The sequence below is a fragment of the Scyliorhinus torazame genome, chromosome 3 (genome assembly GCF_047496885.1).
Source record: "Scyliorhinus torazame isolate Kashiwa2021f chromosome 3, sScyTor2.1, whole genome shotgun sequence".
Taxonomy (NCBI): Eukaryota; Metazoa; Chordata; class Chondrichthyes; order Carcharhiniformes; family Scyliorhinidae; genus Scyliorhinus; species Scyliorhinus torazame.
In genome coordinates, this window is record NC_092709.1 from 26,439,556 (window position 1) to 26,463,526 (window position 23,971).

At 50.0% G+C, this 23,971-nt stretch overlaps 1 protein-coding gene across 1 annotated transcript in view; it reads right to left on the reverse strand.

Moving 5' to 3' along the window:
• Nucleotides 1-23,971, reverse strand: part of hpse (heparanase) — a 62,216-nt gene that overhangs the window by 30,882 nt on the left and 7,363 nt on the right. The window contains exons 3-5 of the mRNA XM_072495446.1: nt 2,456-2,578; nt 2,006-2,176; nt 260-434 (exon numbers count right to left, since the gene is read on the reverse strand). Coding sequence (XP_072351547.1) covers nt 260-434; nt 2,006-2,176; nt 2,456-2,578 — 469 coding nt within the window. The remainder of the gene's footprint in view (nt 1-259; nt 435-2,005; nt 2,177-2,455; nt 2,579-23,971) is intronic.

Genomic DNA, 23,971 nt, shown 5'->3' on the forward strand with positions numbered 1-23,971 from the left:
CAATTTTTTTTAATGCACATCTCCACACACACATTTCTTTCCCTTTGGACAATAGTGGGAAAGTGCTGGAAGGATTTCTGAGCAGATTATCAGCCCGTTGAACCACGTTTATGAACACTCCTTCCATGGCTGACAAGTCCTGGTGCTGAACTTGAACCGAAGGCTTCTGGTCCAGAGGTAGGGACGTTCCCACTCCCACAATACCTCCAATATTGATCCTGGAGCAAACAGACATTCAGAAAATTGACAACTAACTCACCCTTTCAGCAAGGCGATTGTCGCCCGTCTCCCGGGCTGCCCGATATCAGGCCCATAGAGCCCTGTGTGGTTGAAGGTCCTGAATGTGTGTAGCAGACTATACAAATGATCAAAGTCTTCACCAAGCTGGGTGCCACGAATTTTTATGTGAGCCTTCTTTCTAAAACTGTTGGGCTCTGTAAACACACACAAAATTTTAAAAAAAGAAAGATGACCAAGTGACAAAGTTGCATATTGTCTACCTGACCTCTGCTTCTTCTTTTGTATAGAACAAAGAACAATACAGCACAGGGACAGGCCCTTCGGCCCTCCAAGCCTGTACCGGTTATGATACCACCAAAACCCTGAAGAACAACTGATCTGGCCACAACTGATAACAACTTGTTGCCATCTTCACAGAACTAAGTAGGTTTGAGTGTTTCAGTAAAAGGACCCTACCTGCCATGCATATATGTAATGTATGAGAAGAGCAAACCGATATAAATGCAAACTAATGGTAGTAACAACTTCTTCAATCCAGTGAGAGTGGGATCAATTCGAGTGCCGCTAAGTTTACTGCTTGAATACCATCCATTTCCTTCAATGATGGAGCATCCTTAACCCTGTGGGGATAAGGAGTTCCGAAGGGATACAGAAAATTATTCTCAACTCAGACCCAAATGATCAACCCCGTATTCTGGGAATGTGACCACCGTGATCCAGATTCCCAAGCCAGGGAAAACAACCTCTCGTGTCTAGCCTGGCAAGCTCCTTCAGAATCCTGCATGTGTCTATCCTGGCAAGTTCCTTCAGAATCCTGTATGTTTCAAAGAGATTGTTACTCAGCCTCTCATCCCAGGAACCAACCAACCAAATCTTCACTTCTACCGCCTCCATTACCAAGTATTTCCTTCAGTAATATGGAGACAAACCCTACTCGGTACACCAGGTGTGGTCTCACCATAGCCCTATACAACTGAAGCAAGACTTCCTTATTCTTGTACTCCAAATCCCTTTTAATAAAGACCAACATGCCATGTGATTTCCTAATTGCCTGCTGTACCTGCATGCTACCTTGAGTCTCTTGTACGAGATCGGAGAAGACGTTTGCACCTTTTGAAAAATATTTACGCTTTTCTGTTCTTGCTACCCAAAGTGAATGACCTCATACTTCACTTACCAACTTGTTCATAGAATAGAATTCCTACAGTGCAGAAGGAGGCCATTCGGCCCACCGGGTCTGCAACGACCCTCCGAAAGAGCACCCTAATCCCCCACCCTATCCCTGTAACTCCACCTAACCTGCACACCTTTGGACACCTAAGGGACAATTTAGCATGGTCAATCCACCTAACCTGCACATTTTTGGACTGTGGGAGGAAATCAGAACGCCCGGAGGAAATCCACGCAGACACTGGGAGAAAATTCAAACTCGACACAGACAGTCCAACCCGAGGTTGGATTCGAATCCAGGTCCCTGGCGCTGTGAGGTAGTAGTGCTAACCACTGTGCCACCCCATTCACTTGTTGCTCATTTACTTTAGTTTCCTGAATGCAGCATATTTGGGTCCTCCCTAGCTTACAATCCCAACTTACTTTGTATCAGCAGCAAACATAGATACATTACCCTCGGTCTCTTCGTCTAAATCATTAATATACATTGGAACATGAACTTCATAAACACATTTGTAGCTTTTTCCAAAGAGAATCTCTTTAATGATATATTTCCTCTGTCTCCATTTCCTGAGACAAATTAGCATTAACCTACCATTGCCAAGTTCCCAGGACATGTTATATTGTCTCGATGCACAGTACCGCAGAAGCTTTTGAGCGTTTGAACTGTCCCATGCATGGTGTTTCCTCAATAAGGCATTGAGACCAAAGATTAAGTGAAGTCCAGAGCAGTTTGCAAAACTGTGCAAGATATCCACAGATCTTTCTACAAGTTAAAAACAAGTCAATTATAGGTCACATTAGATTCTTGTGTTCATACACTTCACTGACACAATAATGGTGCATTGTTCAGCTTTGCAATTAATTTTACCCACAGCACATGCTCAATCACACACTGAGACTTATATTTTCCAGCGATTGAGTAGAACCTTTTAAGATACGCAACCCAACACCAAAAGTCAAATAGTGAAGAAAACCTGTTTTTATAGAATGTTAATATCACTACAGTTTTTGTACAAAAATGGTAGAAAAATTCTTATATTACCTGAAATTGTAATATTCTTAAAGTCCTTTTGGAATTCCTCTTTCAGGACGACAGGTGCTTGCAAGGCCAAAAGGTACGTCAGATACTTTTCTACGTTGAAAGGAATTGTATTTAGACAATCACCTGCCAGGAGATAAAGCACAATAATGGTCAGTTGCTTGAAAAGGAGGCAGTGGCGTGGTGGTATTGTCGTTGAACTAGTAATCCAGAGACTGGATTTGAATCCCACCGTGATTAAAATAAAATCTGGAATTAAAAGTCCAACCATTGTCGATTGTTCGAAAAACCCATCTGGTTCACTCATGTTTTTAGGGAAGAAGATCTGTTGTCCTTTGTGACTGCAGATAAATAGCAATGTGGTTGGTTGCCTCTTAAATGCCCTCAGGGATGGGCAATATAAAACGATCCCATGAACCAATAAAAAAAGTTTCTGCTCTCCATTTTAAAAATAAACTCTGATCTTCACAGGAGTAGCAGAAGCCGAGAATGGAAATCACACCCAATGTGTATGGGCATCTTCATACTGGAATGAGCGATTTATCGCGCAGTGTTGGTATTTTTATATCAAACTCCTCGCAATTTTCCCCCCACAGTCCTTGGGCAGGATTCTCTGCCCCCCCACTCCCCAGCCGGGTCGGAGAATGGCTGGGGGTCGGCGTGAATCCCGCCCCCGCCGGTCTCCGAATTCTCCCGCGGCGTGAATCGCCGCCCGCCTCGGAGAATGGCAGGGACCGGTGCGACTCAACGGGTCCCGGGGTCGCCTGAATTCCCCGGCCCGCCATGGGCCGAGTTCCCGCCTGTTTTTGCCGGGTCCCGCTGGTGTAAATCAAGGTGGGTCCCTGCTGGTGGAACCCACCTACGTGGGCGTCCTCGGTGGGGGCGGGGGGGGGGGGGTGATCTGGCACCGGGGGGTGCCCCTACGGTGGCCTGGCCCGTGGTCAGGGCCCACCGATCTGCGGGCGGACCTGTGCAGGAGTGACGTCAGCAGACGCTGACGCTCCCGCGCATGCGTGGACCTAGGCCGGCCGGCGGAGTCCCATCGGCCCTGGCTGGCGCGGCGCCAAAGACCTCCCACGCCGGCCGGCGGGGTGCAAACCACTCCGCCGCCGTCCTAGCCCCTGAAGGGGAGGATTCCGCACCTTTGGGGCGGCCCAACGCGGGAGTGGTTCCCGCCACTCCACTGCGCCATTTCTGCCCGCTCCGCGAATTCCAGGAGAATCCCGCCCCTTGTCTCCAATAAAATAGGTCAGGCATGTTGTTAAAATATTCAAAAGGTGACACCACTCACACTGATTTTCAAACTAAAATACAATTAATATAAACTATCGAGTGCTGATGGAGAATCTATTTCAATTTGTCAGAAGTTTAAAAAATGAATTTTGAGTACCCAATTCTTCTTTTTCCAATTGAGGGACAACTTAGCGTGGCCAATTCAACTACCATGTACATCTTTTCGGGTTGTGGGGGGTGGGATCCACGCAGACACGGGGAGAATGTGCAAACTCCTCATAGACAGTGACCCAGGCCGGGATCGAACCGGGTCCTAGGTGTCATAAGGCAGCATTGCGCCACCCGTCAGAATTTCATTTTTAAGTGGATTTCATTGACTCAACATCCCCACCCCCCAAAATGATTGGTTTGAGAGGGGGTGGGGGGGTGAGTGGGTTGACATGTGAAAATCCAGGACTAGACCGCAACATGCCACCCACATTGCCTCACCGTTTTTGGGATGCCATTGTATTCTGGCATAGAGAGGTGGGAGGCTTATTGTTGTATTTAAAATTAGGCTCCTCCATTGCAGTTGGGAGCCCAAATGAAGGGGATTGGATTTTTTAAATTTACAAAGTATGATCCAATACAGGGACAGAACTTAGTGTCACACAAGCTCCACTTGGAGTGAAAAACACACATGTTCTTGTGTCAAATGGGTTTATGCATTCAAGCATTGCTTTCAACTGCATTTACAAAAGAAACATTTGACAATATTGCACCGTGTAATCTTATCCCTGCTTTTCACAGATGCGCAACCAAGAGTTCCGGTGGTAAGAACAAAAAAGTGTCAAAAACACATGACTCAATCAAAAACAAGGCAACTTAAAATCAGAGTTCACTAACTCAACCAAGTCTGATCTGAAACAGAAGGAGGGCGGCACAGTGGCACAGTGGTTAGCACTGCTGCCTACGGCACTGAGGACCCGGGTTCGATCCCAGCCCTGGGTCACTGTCCTATGTGGAGTTTGCACATTCGCCCCGTGTCTGCGAGGGTCTCACCCCCACAACCCAAAGATGGGCAGGCTAGGTGGATTGGCCACGCTAAATTGCCCCTTAATTGGGGAAAAAAATGGGTACACTGAATTTATAAGAAAATAGAAACAGAAGCAAATGTCAGGTCTTCCCAAAACCAGCATTTGGCATTTCACCCAAAAAGGATAAAGGAAAACTTTTCAAATTTACCCCATCCCAAAAATATCAATAGAGGAAACTCATGGTCAACAAAGCACTTCCATTCATTCATTCATTCCTTCAGCCTTTCCTTCTATTTCTCCCAGAACCCACCCGCAAATTCGACCTTCACACCATCATGATCGTGTGTTTAGTTTGGGATAGGGATAGCAAAATTCTCTGCATAACTCCTTGTGTAAACAAACACATCAAGATACACAAACAGACTGCGGAGCCGGGGTCGATATTTACACGATGCCGTCTCTCTGGTCTCTCCCTCTTGCTAGGATCGGGTGTTGTTTTTACTCTCCCTGTCCTATTACGTGATAGTAATATGTCGTTACTCTTTTGCTTACTTCCAGAACGGTCTGGTGGTTGTAGTTCAGTAAAACTAACAGTCTTCAAATTAAACAAATAACATTTATTGAATAACGAATATAAATATCTGTGAATTTGTTCACTCTTCTACAACTATGACTGATGATTAAGTAAATAAGAATAAGGGGCAGCACGGTGGCGCAGTTGTAGCACTGCAGTCTCACGGCGCTGAGGCCCCAGGTTCGATCCCGGCTCTTGGTCACTGTCTTGTGTGGAGTTTGCACATTAGAACATCGAACATAGAACATTACAGCGCAGTACAGGCCCTTCGGCCCTCGATGTTGCGCCGACCTGTGAACCCACTCTAAAGCCCATCTACACTATTCCCTTATCGTCCATATGTCTATCCAATGACCATTTGAATGCCTTTAGTGTTGGCGAGTCCACTACTGTTGCAGGCAGGGCATTCCATGCCCTTACTACTCTCTGAGTAAAGAACCTACCTCTGACATCTGTCCTATATCTATCTCCCCTCAATTTAAAGCTATGTCCCCTCGTGCTAGACATCACCATCCGAGGAAAAAGGCTCTCATTGTCCACCCTATCTAATCCTCTGATCATCTTGTATGCCTCAATTAAGTCACCTCTTAACCTTCTTCTCTCTAACGAAAACAGCCTCAAGTCCCTCAGCCTTCCCTCATAAGATCTTCCCTCCATACCAGGCAACATTCTGGTAAATCTCCTCTGCACCCTTTCCAATGCTTCCACATCCTTTCTATAATGCGGCGACCAGAATTGCACGCAATACTCCAAATGCAGCCGCACCAGGGTTTTGTACAGCTGCAACATGACCTCATGGATCCGAAACTCAATCCCTCTACCAATAAAAGCTAACACACCGTACGCCTTCTAACAACCCTCTCAACCTGGGTGGCAACTTTCAGGGATCTATGTACATGGACACCGAGATCTCTCTGCTCATCCACACTACCAAGAATCCTACCATTAGCCCAGTACTCTGTCTTCCTGTTATTCCTTCCAAAATGAATCACCTCACACTTTTCTGCATTAAACTTCATTTGCACCTCTCAGCCCAGCGCTGCAGCTTATCTATGTCCCTCTGTAACTTGTAACATCCTTCCGCACTGTCCACAACTCCACCGACTTTAGTGTCATCTGCAAATTTACTCACCCATCCTTCTACGCCCTCGTCCAGGTCATTTATAAAAATGACAAACAGCAGCGGCCCCAAAACAGATCCTTGTGGTACATCACTAGTAACTGGACTCCAGTCTGAACATTTCCCATCAACCACCACCCTTTGTCTTCTTCCAGCTAGCCAATTTCTGATCCAAACTGCTAAATCACCCTGAATCCCATGCCTCCGTATTTTCTGTAATAGCCTACCGTGGGGAACCTCATCAAACGCTTTACTGAAATCCATATACACCACATCAACTGCTTTACCCTCATCCACCTGTTTGGTCACCTTCTCAAAGAACTCAATAAGGTTTGTGAGGCACGACCTACCCTTCACAAAACCGAGTTGACTATAGAATCATAGAATTTACAGTGCAGAAGGAGGCCATTCAGCCCATCGAGTCTGCACCGGCTCTTGGAAAGAGCACCCTACCCAAGCCCACACCTCCACCCTATCCCCATAATCCAGTAACCCCACCCAACACTAAGGGCAATTTTTGGACACTAAGGGCACTTTAGCAGGGCCAATCCACCTAACCTGCACATCCCCGGGTCGTGGGCGGAAACCGGAGCACCCGGACGAAACCCACGCACACACGAGGAGAACGCGCAGACTCTGCACAGACAGCGACCCAAGCCGGGAATTGAACCCGGGATCCTGGAGCCGCGAAGCAACTGTGCCAACCACTATGCCACTGTGCCACCCCAAGCCATTGAGTCTGTACCGCCCCTTAAGCCCACACCTCCTCCCTATTCCCATAACCCAGTAACCCCACCTAACCTTTTTGGACACGAAGGGCAATTTTGCTTGGCCAATCCGCCTAACCTGCACATCTTTGGACTGTGAAAGGAAACCGGAGCACCCGGAGGAAACCCACCCAATCACGGGAAGAATGTGCAGTCTCCACACAGACAGTGTCTCTAATCAAATTATTCCTTTCCAGATGATTATACATCCTATCTCTTATAAACTTTCCAAGACCTCACTGGTCTATAGTTACCGGGGGTTTCGCCCCCACAATCCAAAGATGTGCAAGGTTGGTGGATTGAACCCTAAGCTAAATTGCCCCTTAATTGGAAAAAATGAATTGCATACTCTAAATTTATTTTTTAAATCCTTTAAAAGTATAAGTATAAATAATGTTTAACTACACGTGCCAACTAAGCTATATCTCTAACACTCTGCTCACTAGTCACTCCTGATACGAAGAGGCGGGAATCTCCTCTGAGTGCAGTTTATATACATGGATCTGGTGCTGCCAACTAGTGGCTGTCTAGCACTATAATACAGATGTTAACCCGTTACATACCAGCAGATGTACAGATCACTACACTCCCCAACCCATTCCCCATCCCCTCTCCCTATCCCCATCCCCATCCCCCCAGACATCTTTTGTTTCCACCATCCAGTCTGCAGTACATCAATGGGATAGATGCAGACCAAAATTAGATTTTTAAAAACATGCTCATCTGGGGGGAGATTACACAGAAATTACTAGGGTTAAAACGTAACCCTCTTGCAGACACAAACTGATTATTTCAAGAAAAGTATGGCTAGCTCAGACATTCCATGCAAATAACATAGAAGGTTTATTATGTCTAAATAGTACAGCAATCAGCGGCAGAAGGGAGCCACTGTTCATTTCGAAGCGACACAAAAGTGAATGATTAGTCTCACTTGGCATCTCAGGCTCCAAAATAACCTTGGGAGCTGTTGGGGGAAAGGTAAAAAAGTTGATCCTTGGGGAAACTGAGCAGCCATTTTAGAATTTAAAAAAAAGTTGAATGCCCTGAAGATTGCCATCTTCCTGCTTGCATCTGTATTTGTTTAAGGACCACTTCAGGAGTGAAGTTCATCCTGGAGATGTAGAGGGAATAGAAGAACAGAGGCAGAGAAGGGGGAGAAAAAATCCATTCCTATAATTTAGCAATGAATTAACAAAATCTATTCAGTTAGGTTTCAATGCACCATTGCTTGTTCCGCAGATTCTAGTCTGGTCTTGTGTCAAACCAGAGGCTCAGTGTGTTCATATGAATCATATTCTCATCATAAATATCGTAAACATAATAAAGTTTGGAAAGATAAGCTGGAGGTTTATTGCAAAATTGCCACAAAATCAATGATTACTGCATTTGGGGTGCAGGTCCAGTGTGTAGGCAATTGGTTAATTTGATGAATGGCAGTAATTTCATTTTACATAAATGGCTTCAAAGCTTTGTCTAATTCCAACTATTCACGCCAAACAAAAATAAGGTGGGGCATTTCACCATATAACTTTTCTAGTAATGCTCAGCACAGTTTCTGTTCATAGTGTATTTTAAACAGGATTAAAGGTGGCACAGCAGTTAGCACTGCTGCCTCACAGCACCAGGGACATGGGTTGAATCTGATCTTGAGTGACCGTGCGGAGTCTGCACGTTCTCCCCGTGTCTGCGTGGGTTTCCTCCGGGTGCTCCTGTTTCCTCCCACAGTCCAGAAATGTGTAGGTTAGGTGGATTGGCCGTGCTAAATTGTCCCTCAGTGTCCAAAGATGTGTAGATTAAGTGGGGTGACAGATGTGTAGGTTAAGTGGGATGACAGGTCGAATCCCGGCCCTGGGTCACTGGCCATGTGGAACATAGAACATAACAGCGCAGTACAGGCCCTTCGGCCCTCAATGTTGCGCCGACCTGTGAAACCACTCTAAATCCCATCTACACTATTCCCTTATCGTCCATATGTCTCTCCAATGACCATTCGAATGCCCTTAGTGTTGGCGAGCCACTACTGTTGCAGGCAGGGCATTCCACGCCCTTACTACTCTCTGAGTAAAGAACCTACCTCTGACATCTGTCTTATATCTATCTCCCCTCAATTTAAAGCTAGGTCCCCTCGTGCTGGACATCACCATCCAAGGAAAAAGGCTCTCACTGTCCACCCTATCCAATCCTCTGATCATCTTGTATGCCTCAATTAAGTCACCTCTTAACCTTCTTCTCTCTAACGAAAACAGCCTCAGGTCCCTCAGCCTTTCCTCATAAGATCTTCCCTCCATACCAGGCAACATTCTGGTAAATCTCCTCTGCACCCTTTCCAATGCTTCCACATCCTTCTTATAATGCGGCGACCAGAATTGCACGCAATACTCCAAATGCGGCCACACCAGAGTTTTGTACAGCTGCAACATGACCTCATGGCTCCGAAACTCAATCCCTCTACCAATAAAAGCTAACACACCGTACGCCTTCTTAACAACCCTCTCAACCTGAGTGGCAACTTTCAGAGATCTATGTACATGGACACCGAGATCTCTCTGCTCATCCACACTGCCAAGAATCTTACCATTAGCCCAGTACTCTGTCTTCCTGTTATTCCCTCCAAAATGAATCACCTCACACTTTTCTGCATTAAACTCCATTTGCCACCTCTTAGCCCAGCGCTGCAGCTTATCTATGTCCCTCTGTAACTTGTAACAGCCTTCCGCACTGTCCACAACTCCACCGACTTTAGTGTCACCTGCAAGTTTACTCACCCATCCTTCTACGCCCTCCTCCAGGTCATTTATAAAAATGACAAACAGCAGTGGCCCCAAAACAGATCCTTGTGGTACACCACTAGTAACTGGACTCCAGTCTGAACACTTCCCATCAACCACCACCCTTTGTCTTCTTCCAGCTAGCCAATTTCTGATCCAAACTGCTAAATCTCCCTGAATCCCATGCTTCCGTAATTTCTGCAGTAGCCTACCATGGGGAACCTTATCAAACGCTTTACTGAAATCCATATACGCCACATCAACTGCTTTACCCTCATCCACCTGTTTGGTCACCTTCTCAAAGAACTCAATAAGGTTTGTGAGGCACGACCTACCCTTCACAAAACCGTGTTGACTATGTCTGATCAAATTATTCCTTTCCAGATGATTATACACCCTATCTCTTATAAACCTTTCCAAGATTTTGCCCACAACAGAAGTAAGGCTCACTGGTCTATAGTTACTGGGGTTGTCTCTACTCCCCTTCTTGAACAAGGGGACAACATTTGCTATCCTCCAGTCTTCTGGCACTATTCCTGTAGACAAAGATGACTTAAAGATCAAAGCCAAAGGCTCAGCAATCTCGTCCCTAGCTTCCCAGAGAATCCTAGGATAAATCCCATCCGGCCCAGGGGACTTATCTATTTTCACACTTTCCAGAATTGTTAACACCTCCTCCTTATGAACCTCAAGCCCTTCTAGTCTAGTAGCCTGAATCTCAGTATTCTCCTCGACAAAATTGTTTGCACATTCGCCCCATGGCTGCGTGGGTTTCACTCTCACAACCCAAAGATGTGCAGGTTAGGTGGATTGGCCACGCTAAATTGCCCCTTAATTGGAATTTTTTTTTAAAATGGGTACTATTTAAAAAAAAAAGTAGGATGACAGGGATAGGGTGGGGGATTGGGGCTAATAGGGTGCACTTTCGGAGGGTCGGAGCAGACTCAATGGGCCGAAAGGCCTCCTTCTGCACTGCAGGGATTCTATGATTGGAGTTTCTATTCAAACCACTTTTCACTTAAATATCCTAAGCTGCTATTTGTTCCCCTGGAGAGGATGAAGACTGAGGTGTCAGAGCTAGTGAACAAGATACTTGCTCACACTGCCTCCTTCTCCCATCCACCCTTATTTCCTGACCTCTGATCTTCCAATCTATGGAAAACAGCAGATGTCTCACTGCTTGCAATAAGATGTGTTAGAATGTCTCATTTGTACTCAGCATCTGAACCTAAATGTGGCATTGCACCTTCTCCACCCTCCTCAGCACCGCAACGCCTAATAAACTGGAAACTCGCTATGGGGTTGCATTACTAAGTGCTTTAAAGGTGACATTAGCAGTGACTGCCTTTAATGTGTCACTGGTGTATGAGCATGATTGAAGCCATAGCACATTATTTTTCCCCACGCTCCCAAAATTGCTCCCGAGTGGATTAGTTGAATACATGTCAACACATTGGGCAGGATGTACCGACCTTGTCGCGCCTGACTTTATGACGAGACAAAGTTGTTGAATCTCTCGTAAAGCCTCTCATGAGATTTGCGATGTTGGAGACATCTCGTGAGATTCAACAGAATCTCACCAGACGTTGCAATCTGGATCTCGCCCTCACTGGGCGTGATCCAGAGCAGCACATCTAACTGAGCCATTAGGCTTATTTAAATATATCTGTGTCGTATTCTCCCAGGGCCCGGGAACTACCAGCCTCCCCAGCGAGACCTCGACTGGATGCAGTTTAGCACTGGTCCCCACAAAGGTGGACCAGTCGTAATGTTAACTGGGGGTGTCTCCCAGGCCATTGGAGACCCCCTCGTGAGGTTGGGCTCTGGGCAGGGTGATACTCCAGCTGGCACATGGGCGCCTTGGCACTGTTAGCCTGACACTGCCACCTGGGCATCCTGTTACTGCCAGGGTGGCGTTGGCAGGGGCACTGCCAGGATGCCTTGCCCTTAACAGGTGGGGTGATCGGGGCTCGAGGACCCGGAAGAGGCAAGTTGGGTGCGAGGGTGGGGAGGGGGAGGCCGCGGTGGGAATGGTCGAAAGGCATTTAAAAAGGCAGTCCAATCCATGAGTAGTCTTCCTGCACTGACAACGTGTTCCTCGCTGATGCGCAATCAATTACACTCAAGACGAAGTGATTCCATAACTGAAGGCTTTAATCTGCTAGAACCTTTTCCCCAGCAGCTTCGATACAGAAAGTGAAGGCTGCTGGGATGGCACCGGTTCTTATACTCCGCTTTCAGGGCGGAGCTACGCAATACAGCCAATGGTAGACTCCAGGGTCTAACCAATGGTCATCAGCCTCTCAGGTACCGCAATACTTGGTACTACCACATTCACCCCCTGTTAAAAAAGAGCCCGGTGGGGTGGTGGCCAGCGTTAATAGTCGCCTTTAGCATGGTATGACCAGGTATGGAGGTACCGTGATGTCGAGGATATGTACAAAGTGTTCATAGTGCAGCAATCAGTCGATCGGGCGGCCTGGTCGTCCTTCTGGAGCGTCTGGGCTTCGGCGGTGATTCTGACGAGGGTCCCGGCGGTTGCGACTCCGGGAGCATGGTGTCGTCCTCCCTGGCAACTTCGTCACCCCTAGGCGGCGCTGTAGGGCAAAAGATTAACAGGCGGGGGGCGCCTGTAGGGGGCGCCGGTGGGTGGCCGGGCCTGGGCAGGAGCGGCGGGAGCATTGACCCTCCAGTGAGGGGCTGTGGGGGAGGCGGGGGTGGGGGCAACTGCTCGGGTGCGTGTGGGGATCCGGCAGGCGGCAGGTCCCGAAGGGAAACTGTGTCTTGTCGGCCGTCAGGGAATGCCACGTAGGCGTACTGGGGGTTAGCGTGCAGCATGTGGACCCCCTCGACCAACGGGTCCGACTTGTGCGCCCACACGTGCTTCCGAAGCAGGATGGGTCCGGGTGTCGCTAGCCAGGTTGGGAGCGAGGTCCCGGAGGTGGACTTCCTGGGGAAAACAAGGAGACGTTCATGAGGCGTCTGATTTGTGGTTGTACAGAGCAGTGACCGGATGGCGTGGAGGGCCACCGGGAGGACTTCCTGCCAGCGGGAGACCAGGAGATTCCTGGACCGCAGGGCCTGTAGGACGGTCTTCCAGACAGTTCCGTTCTCCCTTTCTACCTGCCCGTTTCCCCAGGGGTTGTAACTGGTCGTCCTGCTTGAGGCGATGCCCTTGCTGAGCAGGAATTGACGCAGTTCGTCGCTCATAAAGGAGGACCCCCGGGGACTTCCGGGTGCGGCGATGACCAGCTGAGTCGCACGTTTCGGCAGCTCCCGGTGAAACGGACTTTTGGGCTCTTGATAGGAGCCCCAACGGCAATTTTGACGGCTAAAAACACTGCGGTAAACCAGAAGGGAATCCCCCCTGGATACGGATGAAAAAAGGAGGAGAAAGTGGCCGGATTGCAGTGGATCCTTTAGCACAGCGGCAAGGAAGGCAAGCAAAAACCAAGATGGCGTCGGAAGGTGGCAGTTTAACATGGGGCCCTGAACAACAAGAGTTCTTGAAATGCTGTGTGGAAGAGCTCAAAAAGGAAATGAAGAAAGAGCTGTTGGCCCCGATACTACAGGCGATCGAAGGGCTAAAGGAGGAACAAAAGACCCAGGAGCGGGAGCTTCGGGTCGTGAAGGCAAAGGCAGCCGAGAATAAGGACGACATACAGGGCCTGGTGGTGAAGACGGAGACGCATGAGGCACATCAGAAACGATGTGTGGAAAGGTTGGAGGCACTGGAAAACAACGCAAGGAGGAACAACCTGAGGATTCTTGGTCTTCCTGAAGGTGCGGAGGGAGCGGACGTCGGGGCATATGTGAGCACGATGCTGCACTCGTTAATGGGAGCGGAGGCCCCGGCGGGTCCGTTGGAGGTGGAGGGAGCATACCGAGTGATGGCGCGAGGACCGAGAGCAGGAGAAATTCCCAGAGCCATAATGGTGAGATTCCTCCGTTTTAAGGATAGAGAAATGGTCCTTAGATGGGCAAAGAAAACTCGGAGCAGTAAATGGGAGAACGCGGTGATCCGCGTTTATCAAGACTGGAGTGCGGGGGTGGCGAGAAGGAGGGCGAGCTTTAATCGGGCCAAGGCGGTGCTTCATAAAAAGAAGGTCAAATTTGGAATGCTGCAACCGGCAAGACTGTGGGTCACATATCGAGGGAGGCACCACTACTTTGAGACGGCGGATGAAGCGCGGACTTTTATTGTGGAAGAAAAACTGGAATGAGCGGGTTATTAAAAAGAACGTTTGAACAAAGTGGTGGGGCGAATGTGGGGGGCGAAGAGGGGGGTTAAAAAGGGGGGAAAGAGGAGTTTTATGTACTAATCCTGCGATGTGGTAACTTTTCTCTCTTCCACAGGTGGTGATGGGGGGAGGAGGGGAGGTGGAGGAGATGGGGCGTTGGCCATTGGGGGCGGGGCCAAGGGAGAAGCGCGGGCTTGGTTCCCGCGCTATGATAATCATGGCGGGAATAGAGAAGCAGGAAGGAGGGGGCGTCGCACGGTGCGAGCCGAGGTCACGGGGGGAAGCCGAGGTCGGCCAGAGTTTGCTGACTTCTGGGAGCAACATGGGGGGAGTAATTACGCTAGCGGGGGATCTAGCGGTGGGTGTAGGAGGGGGGAATTACTGGGTTGCTGCTGCTGGGGAGAGGGGGGAGCTGGTATGGGAGGGGATGGGCAGGGGGGCACCGCCTGGGGGAGATACAGCTGCGTGGGAACCGGGTGAGGAGCTGGAAAAAGGGGATGGCTAATCGACAAGGGGGGTAGGAAGCCCCCCAACCCGGCTGATCATGTGGAACGTGAGAGGGCTGAACGGGCCGATTAAAGAGGGCACGGGTACTCGCACACCTTAAGAAACTTAAGGCAGATGTGGTTATGTTACAGGAAACGCACCTGAAACTGATAGACCAAGTTAGGCTACGCAAAGGATGGGTGGGGCAGGTGTTCCATTCGGGGCTAGATGCGAAAAACAGGGGGGTGGCTATATTAGTGGGAAAGCGGGTAATGTTCGAGGCAAAGACTATAGTGGCGGATAACGGGGGCAGACACGTGATGGTGAGTGGCAAACTACAGGGGGAGACGGTGGTTTTGGTAAACGTATATGCCCCGAACTGGGATGATGCCAATTTTATGAGGCGGATGCTAGGACGCATTCCGGACCTAGAGATGGGAAAGCTGATAATGGGGGGAGATTTTAATACGGTGTTGGAACCAGGGCTGGATAGGTCGAAGTCCAGGACTGGAAGGAGGCCGGCAGCAGCCAAGGTACTTAAAGATTTTATGGAGCAGATGGGAGGTGTAGACCCGTGGAGATTTAGCAGACCTAGGAGTAAGGAGTTCTCGTTTTTCTCCTATGTCCATAAAGTCTACTCGCGAATAGACTTTTTTGTGCTGGGAAGGGCGCTGATCCCGAAGGTGAGGGGAACGGAGTATACGGCTATAGCCATTTCGGATCACGCTCCACACTGGGTGGACTTGGAGATAGGGGAGGAAACAGGAGGGCGCCCACCCTGGAGAATGGACATGGGACTAATGGCAGATGAGGGGGTGTGTCTAAGGGTGAGGGGGTGCATTGACAAGTACTTGGAACTCAATGATAATGGGGAGGTCGAGGTGGGAGTGGTCTGGGAGGCGTTGAAGGCGGTGGTTAGAGGGGAGCTGATATCAATAAGGGCACATAAAGGGAAGCAGGAGAGTAAGGAACGGGAGCGGTTGCTGCAAGAACTTTTGAGGGTGGACAGACAATATGCAGAAGCACCGGAGGAGGGACTGTACAGGGAAAGGCAAAGGCTACATGTAGAATTTGACTTGCTGACTACGGGCACTGCAGAGGCACAATGGAGGAAGGCACAGGGTGTACAGTACGAATATGGGGAGAAGGCGAGCAGGTTGCTGGCACACCAATTGAGGAAAAGTGGAGCAGCGAGGGAAATAGGAGGAGTGAGGGATGAGGAGGGAGAGATGGAGCGGGGAGCGGAGAGAGTGAATGGAGTGTTCAAGACATTTTATAAAAAATTATATGAAGCTCAACCCCCGGATGGGAGGGAGAGAATGATGGGCTTCTTGGATCGGCTCAATTTTCCAAGGTGGAAGAGCAGGAAAGGGTGGGACTGGGAGCACAGATCGAGGTAGAAGAAGTGGTGAAAGGAATTAGGAGCATGCAGGCGGGAAAGGCCCCGGGACCGGATGGATTCCCAGTCGAATTCTATAGAAAATATGTGGACTTGCTCGCCCCGGTATTGACGAGGACCTTTAATGAGGCAAAGGAAAGGGGACAACTGCCCCCGACTATGTCTGAAGCAACGATATCGCTTCTCTTAAAGAAGGAAAAGGACCCGCTACAATGCGGGTCCTATAGACCTATTTCCCTCCTAAATGTAGATGCCAAGATCCTGGCCAAGGTAATGGCAATGAGAATAGAGGAATGTGTCCCGGGGGTGGTCCACGAGGACCAAACTGGGTTTGTGAAGCGGAGACAGCTGAACACGAATATACGGAGGTTGTTAGGGGTAATGATGATGGCCCCACCAGAGGGGGAAACGGAGATAGTAGTGGCGATGGATGCCGAGAAAGCATTTGATAGAGTGGAGTGGGATTATTTGTGGGAGGTGTTGAGGAGATTTGGTTTTGGAGAGGGATATGTTAGATGGGTGCAGCTGTTGTATAGGGCCCCGATGGCGAGCGTGGTCACGAATGGACGGGGATCTGCATATTTTCGGCTCCATAGAGGGACAAGGCAGGGATGCCCTCTGTCCCCATTATTGTTTGCACTGGCGATTGAGCCCCTGGCGATAGCGTTGAGGGGTTCCAAGAAGTGGAGGGGAGTACTTAGAGGAGGAGAAGAGCACCGGGTATCATTGTATGCGGACGATTTGCTACTATACGTGGCAGACCCGGCGGAGGGGATGCCAGAAATAATGCGGATACTTGGGGAGTTTGGGGATTTTTCAGGGTATAAATTGAACATGGGGAAAAGTGAGTTGTTTGTGGTGCATCCAGGGGAGCAGAGTAGAGAAACAGAGGACCTACCGTTGAGGAAGGTAACAAGGGACTTTCGTTACCTGGGGATCCAGATAGCCAAGAATTGGGGCACATTGCATAGGTTAAATTTAACGCGGTTGGTGGAACAAATGGAGGAGGATTTCAAGAGATGGGATATGGTATCCCTGTCACTGGCAGGGAGGGTGCAGGCGGTTAAGATGGTGGTCCTCCCGAGATTCCTCTTTGTGTTTCAGTGCCTCCCGGTGGTGATCACGAAGGCTTTTTTTAAAAGGATTGAAAAGAGCATCATGGGTTTTGTGTGGGCCGGGAAGACCCCGAGAGTGAGGAAGGGATTCTTACAGCGTAGCAGGGATAGGGGGGGGGCTGGCACTACCGAGCCTAAGTGAGCATTATTGGGCCGCTAATATTTCAATGGTGAGTAAGTGGATCGGAGAGGAGGAGGGAGCGGCGTGGAAGAGATTAGAGAGGGCGTCCTGTAGGGGGACTAGCCTACAGGCTATGGTGACAGCCCCATTGCCGTTCTCACCGAGGAACACACCACAAGCCCGGTGGTGGTGGCTACACTGAAGATTTGGGGACAGTGGAGACGGCATAGGGGAAAGACTGGAGCCTTGGGGGGTCCCCGATAAGAAACAACCATAGGTTTGCCCCGGGGCGAATGGATGGGGGATATGGAATGTGGCAAAGAGCAGGAATAACGCAACTGAAAGATCTGTTTGTGGATGGGAAGTTCGCGAGTCTGGGAGCGCTGACCGAGAAATATGGGTTGCCCCAAGGGAATGCATTCAGGTATATGCAACTGAGGGCTTTTGCGAGGCAACAGGTGAGGGAATTCCCGCTGCTCCCGACACAAGAGGTGCAGGACAGAGTTATCTCAAATACATGGGTGGGGGATGGTAAGGTGTCAGATATATATAGGGAAATGAGGGACGAAGGGGAGACTATGGTAGATGAACTAAAAGGGAAATGGGAAGAAGAGCTGGGGGAGGAGATCGAGGAGGGGCTGTGGGCAGATGCCCTAAGCAGGGTAAACTCGTCGTCCTCGTGTGCCAGGCTAAGCCTGATTCAGTTTAAGGTATTACACAGGGCGCATATGACTGGAGCACGGCTCAGTAAATTTTTTGGGGTGGAGGATAGGTGTGCGAGGTGCTCGAGAAGCCCAGCGAATCATACCCATATGTTTTGGTCATGCCCGGCACTACAGGGGTTTTGGATGGGGGTGACAAAGGTGCTTTCAAAAGTAGTGGGGGTCCGGCTTGAACCAAGCTGGGGGTTGGCTATATTTGGGGTTGCACAAGAGCCGGGAGTGCAGGAGGCGAGAGAGGCCGATGTTTTGGCCTTTGCGTCCCTAGTAGCCCGGCGCAGGATATTGTTAATGTGGAAAGAAGCCAAGCCCCCGGGGGTGGAGACCTGGATAAATGACATGGCAGGGTTTATAAAGCTAGAGCGGATTAAGTTTGTTCTAAGGGGGTCGGCTCAAGGGTTCACCAGGCGGTGGCAACCGTTCGTCGAATACCTCGCAGAAAGATAGATGGAATGGAAAAAAGAAGGCAGCAGCAGCAGCCCAGGATCGGGGGGATGGGGGGGGGGGGGTGGGGAAGAGGGGGGTGGGGAGGGGGGGGGAGGGGGGGGGGGGAGGAGGAACCAGAAGGACTCTCAGGGTTGTTAATATATACTGTATAATATGTATAGGTTGTTGCGACAGATAATTATATATTGGACTGTTAAATTATATTTTTGGAGAGTGTTACTTGTGATAAGGCAGTTGCCAATTAGGGTTAGTTTTCATTTTTGTTATTTATTATTTATTCATTGTTTGTTAAAAATAAAATAGGTCATTGTTATTTGTGTTGTTATAATATTGTGTAAAGGATGCACAATGTACTGTGTTGGTTGACCAAAAATTTTCAATAAAATATTTATTAAAAAAAAATAAAGGAGGACCCCCTATCACTATGAATGTATGCGGGGAAACCGAACAGTGTAAAGATACCCTGGAGGGCCTTGATGACGGTGGTTGTGGTCATGTCTGGGCAGGGGATGGCGAATGGGAACCGGGGGTACTCATCAATCACGTTCAGGAAGTACGTGTTGCGGTCGGTGGAGGGGAGGGGGCCTTTGAAGTCCATGCTGAGGCGTTCAAAGGGACGGGAAGCCTTTATCAGGTGCGCCCTCTCTGGCCGGTAGAAGTGCAGTTTGCACTCCGCGCAGATTTGGCAGTCCCTGGTGACTGTCCTGGCCTCCTCGATTGAGTAGAGCAGGTTGCGGGTCTTGACGAAATGGAAAAAACGAGTGACCCCTGGGTGGCAGAGGTCCTCGTGGAGGGCTCGGAGGCGGTCCTCTTGTGCAGTGGCACAAGTGCCGCGGGACAGGGCACAGGAGGCTCGTTCAGCTTCCCCGGACGGTACAAGATCTCGTAGTTGAAGGTGGAGAGTTCTATCCTCCACCGCAAGATCCTGTCGTTTTTAATCTTGCCCCGCTGTGCATTATCGAACATGAAGGCAACCGACCGTTGGTCAGTGAGGAGAGTGAATCTCCTGCCGACCAGGTAATGCCTCCGATGTCTCACAGCTTCAACTATGGCTTGTGCTTCTTTTTCGACTGAGGAGTGGCGAATTTCGGAGGCATGGAGGGTACGGGAGAAGAAAGCCACAGGCCTGCCCGCTTGGTTGAGGGTGGCCGCCAGAGCTACGTCGGACGTATCGCTCTCGACCTGGAAGGGGAGGGACTCGTCGATAGCGCGCATCGTGGTCTTAGCAATGTCTGCTTTGAAGGTCTGGCGGGCCTCCGTCGACAGGGGGCAGGTCGTGGACTGGATCAGAGGTCGGGCTTTGTCTGCGTAATTGGGGACCCACTGTGCATAATAGCTGAAGAACCCGAGGCAGCGCTTCAGGGCCTTGGGGCAATGAGGGAGGGGGAACTCCATAAGGGGGCGCATGCGCTCAAGGTCGGGGCTTATGACTCCACTTCGCACTACGTAGCCTCGAATGGCTAGGCGGTCGGTGCTAAACACGCATTTATCCTTATTGTATGTCAGATTAAGGATTTTCGCGGTCTGGAGGAATTTGAGGAGGTTGGTGTTGTGGTCCTGCTGGTCATGGCCGCAGATGGTGACGTTATCCAGATACGGGAACGTTGCACGTAAGCCGTACCGTCAATCATTCGGTCCATCTCTCGCTGGAAGACCGAGACCCCATTAGCGACACTAAAGGGAACTCTTAAAAATTGATAGAGCCGCCCATCTGCTTTGAAGGCAGTGTACTTGCGGTCACGCCGTGGAGAAGACCTTGTATTGTGCGATCCTGTTTACCAGGTCGGCTATACGGGGGAGAGGGTATGCATCCAGCTGCGTAAACCTGCTGATGGTCTGGCTGTTGTCTATGACCATCCAATGCTTCTCCCCGGTCTTTACCACCACTACTTGAGCTCTCCAGGGACTGTTGCTCGCTTCGATGACCCCTTCCCCCAGCAGCCTTCGGACCTCTGACCTGATGAAGGTCCGGTCCTGGGCACTGTACCGTCTGCTCCTGGTGGCGACAGGTTTGCAATCCGGGGTGAGGTTCGCAAACAGGGAAGGCGGGTCGACCTTAAAGGTCGCGAGGCCGCAGACAGTAAGGGGAGGTATAGGGCCGCCGAATTTAAAAGTCAGGCTTTGCAAATGGCATTGGAAGTCCAACCCCAGAAGAGTAGCCGTGCAGAGGTGTGGCAGGACGTACAGGCGGAAATTGTTGAATTTCCTGCCTTGGACAGTGAGGTTCGCTAAGCAGAACCCCTGTATCTCCACCGAGTGTGACCCGGAGGCTAGAGAGATCCTTTGATATACAGGGTGGGTTACAAGTGAACAACGCCTTACCGTGTCAGGGTGAACAAAGCTTTCCGTGCTCCCTGCTCCCTGAGTCAATCAGGCACGACGTCTCGTGGCCGTTGATGAAGACCGTCGTAGCCGTTGCAAGTGTCCGGGGTCGACTTTGGTCCAGTGTCACCGAGGCCAGGTGAAGCAGTTGCGAATTCTGATCGGGCAGCGTGTAGTCGACCGAGCTGGGGGCCTGGGGCCCCAACCAAGATGGCGTCACCCATGGGTCGCACATGGTGTCTGGGGATGAAGAAGATGGCGGTGGCGATGGACAAAATGGCGGCGCCCACCCGTCCAGCGTGGAGTCTGGGGGGCAAGATGGCCCGAGGGTCGCACGTGGCGTTAGGATAGGGGGTGGTGGTGAGCGCTGGCCCGTCGGGGCCTGAAGGGAGGGTTGCCGCGGCGGTCCATAGTCGCTGGAGACCGCGGCCATGACGCGGGCCTGGCAGACCCCCACAAAGAGCCCTTCTTGCCGCACCCTTTGCAGGTGGCGGTGTGGGCCGGGCAGCGCGGGCGGGGATGATTCGCCTGCCCGCAGAAGAAACAGCGGGGCCCGGCGGAGTTAGTGGGCCGTCTCGCCATGCAGGCTTGCGGGGTCAGGGGGGAGGTCTGAGGGGCTGCCGCTGCAGGGTGCCACACAGCCCAGGGGCCCGCCGCGCGATTTTATAGGTAACGTCCATGGACCCTGCCAGGGCCCGTGCCTCTGTAAGTCCCAGAGTGTCCCTTTCTAGGAGTCTTTGGCGGATATCGGGGGCTCATACCTGCAACGAAAGCATCTCTGATTAAAAGTTCCGTGTGCTCGCTCCCCGAAACTTGAGGGCAGCCACAGTTTCGGCCCAGCACCAGTAGCGCCCGGTAGAAATCTTCCAACGTTTCCTCAGGGCTTTGCCACTTAGTCGCAAGCAGGTGACGAGCGTAGACCTGGTTTACCGGGCGGATGTAATGTCCTTCTAGCAGTTCGATAGCGGCAGCATAGTTCTCCGCCTCCTCGATAAGGGGGTAGATCCCAGTGCTGACCCGGGAGCGCAGGAGATGCATCTTCTGTCCTTCCGTGGGGGTGCCTACGGCCGTGTCGAGGTGGCCCTTAAAACACGCCAGCCAGTGTTTAAAAATAGCAGCAGAGTTATCCGCGTGGGGGCTGAGCTGGAGGCACTCCGGTTTGATGCGGAGATCCATCCTTCCAACTTAAGTTGTAGCAGATTAAATTGATGCGCAATCAATTACACTAAAACGAAGTGATTCCATAACTGAAGGCTTTAATCTGCTGGAACCTTTTCCATAAGACCATAAGACATAGGAGCGGAAGTAAGGCCATTCAGCCCATCGAGCCCACTCCACCATTCAATCATGGCTGATTTCAACTCCATTTACCCGCTCTCTCTCCATAGCCCTTAATTCCTCGAGAAATCAAGAATTTATCAACTTCTGTCTTAAAGACACTCAACGTCCCGGCCTCCACCGCCCTCTGTGGCAATGAATTCCACAGACCCACCACTCTCTGGCTGAAGAAATTTCTCCTCATCTCTGTTCAAAAGTGACTCCCTTTTATTCCAAGGCTGTGCCCCCGGGTCCTAGTCTCCCCTGCTAATGGAAACAACTTCGCTACGTCCACCCTATCTAAGCCATTCATTATCTTGTAAGTTTCTATTAGATCTCCCCTCAACCTCCTAAACTCTAATGAATATAATCCCAGGTTCCTCAGACGTTCATCGTATGTTAGGCTGACCATTCCTGTGATCATCCGTGTGAATCTCCGCTGGACCCGCTCCAGTGGCAGTATGTCCTTCCTGAGGTTTGGGGCCCAAAATTGCTCACAGTATTCTAAATGGGGCCTAACTAATGCTTTATAAAGCTTCAGAAGTACATCCCTGCTTTTATATTCCAAGCCTCTTGAGATAAATGACAACATTGCATTTGCTAGCAAATTTGCTAGCATTTTCCACAGCAGTTTCGATACAGAAAGTGAAGGCTGCTGGGACGGCGCCATCTCTTATACCCCACCTTCAGGGCGGAGCTACGCAATACAGCCAATGGTAGACTCCAGGGTCTAACCAATGGTCATCAGCCTCTCAGGTACCGCAATACCTGGTACTACCACACTCGCCAAGGCCCAAAAAAAGGCAAGGTGCAGTTGAATAGCGGATCTTTCAGTACCGAGAAACACCCCGCTAAACGCGCCCAAAAACAGACTCTGAACTTTTTTCATTGAACTCGCACCCTCTTGTGAAATTGAATGCATTTTGGGTGGGTTAAAACCTCACCCATCATGTCGGAGGGATGAGGGTTTCGTTAAACACAAATTAAAAAGGAGAATGTGAACATTGCCACATCCAGCTGTTCACTCATCAAGTGAGCCCCAGCCCCATCCCATCACACTGGCATCAAGGGTGCAAAGACTCATAGATCTAGCAATGGAACAAAGCTGGAGAAATTCCGATGACTCAAATATAGGTCCAAGATGGCACGCCCTTGCAACTGTAAAGAGGAAGTAACACACAGCATCACAGGCAGGATGTCAGCTGCAAGAAACAGAGAACTCACTGAGGGGTAACATGTGACTTGAACAGTGTGCTATCAGCAGCAGGAGAACGTCAAAGCCACTGAACTTTTTTTTGCCACAGGCTCCTTTCAGGGAACTGTAGCAGTAAAGATGAGTCAGCACGTGATTCACCGCTGATTTGCTCAAGTCACACTCGCCTTGTTGTGACACACTGGTGTGAATATTAAAACCCAGTGTCAGCACAGAACAGCAGCAGTGTGCGGTTCTGAAAAATTATTACCATTCAATAGAAAAGGGTCTCCTCACTTTACCTGTCGGCCACTGTCAAAAACAAACGATCGTCTGGTAACAGGGGCTGGTTTAGCACAGGGCTAAATCGCTGGCTTTGAAAGCAGACCAAGGCAGGCCAGCAGCACGGTTTGATTCCTGTATCAGCCTCCCTGAACAGGTGCCGGAATGTGGCGACTAGGGGCTTTTCACAGTAACTTCATTTGAAGCCTACTTGTGACAATAAGCGATTTTCATTTCATTTTTTCATTTCATGTGCGATTTGCATCCAGCACACTCGCTTACTCTGCAATCCATGCTTATTCCTCGGGTGTAGGCAAGTTGAACTGTTGACTTGTTTGGTCTATGGCTTAGGACACTGCTACACTGCCTCAAGGGTATGGGAGAAACAATAATAAAACAA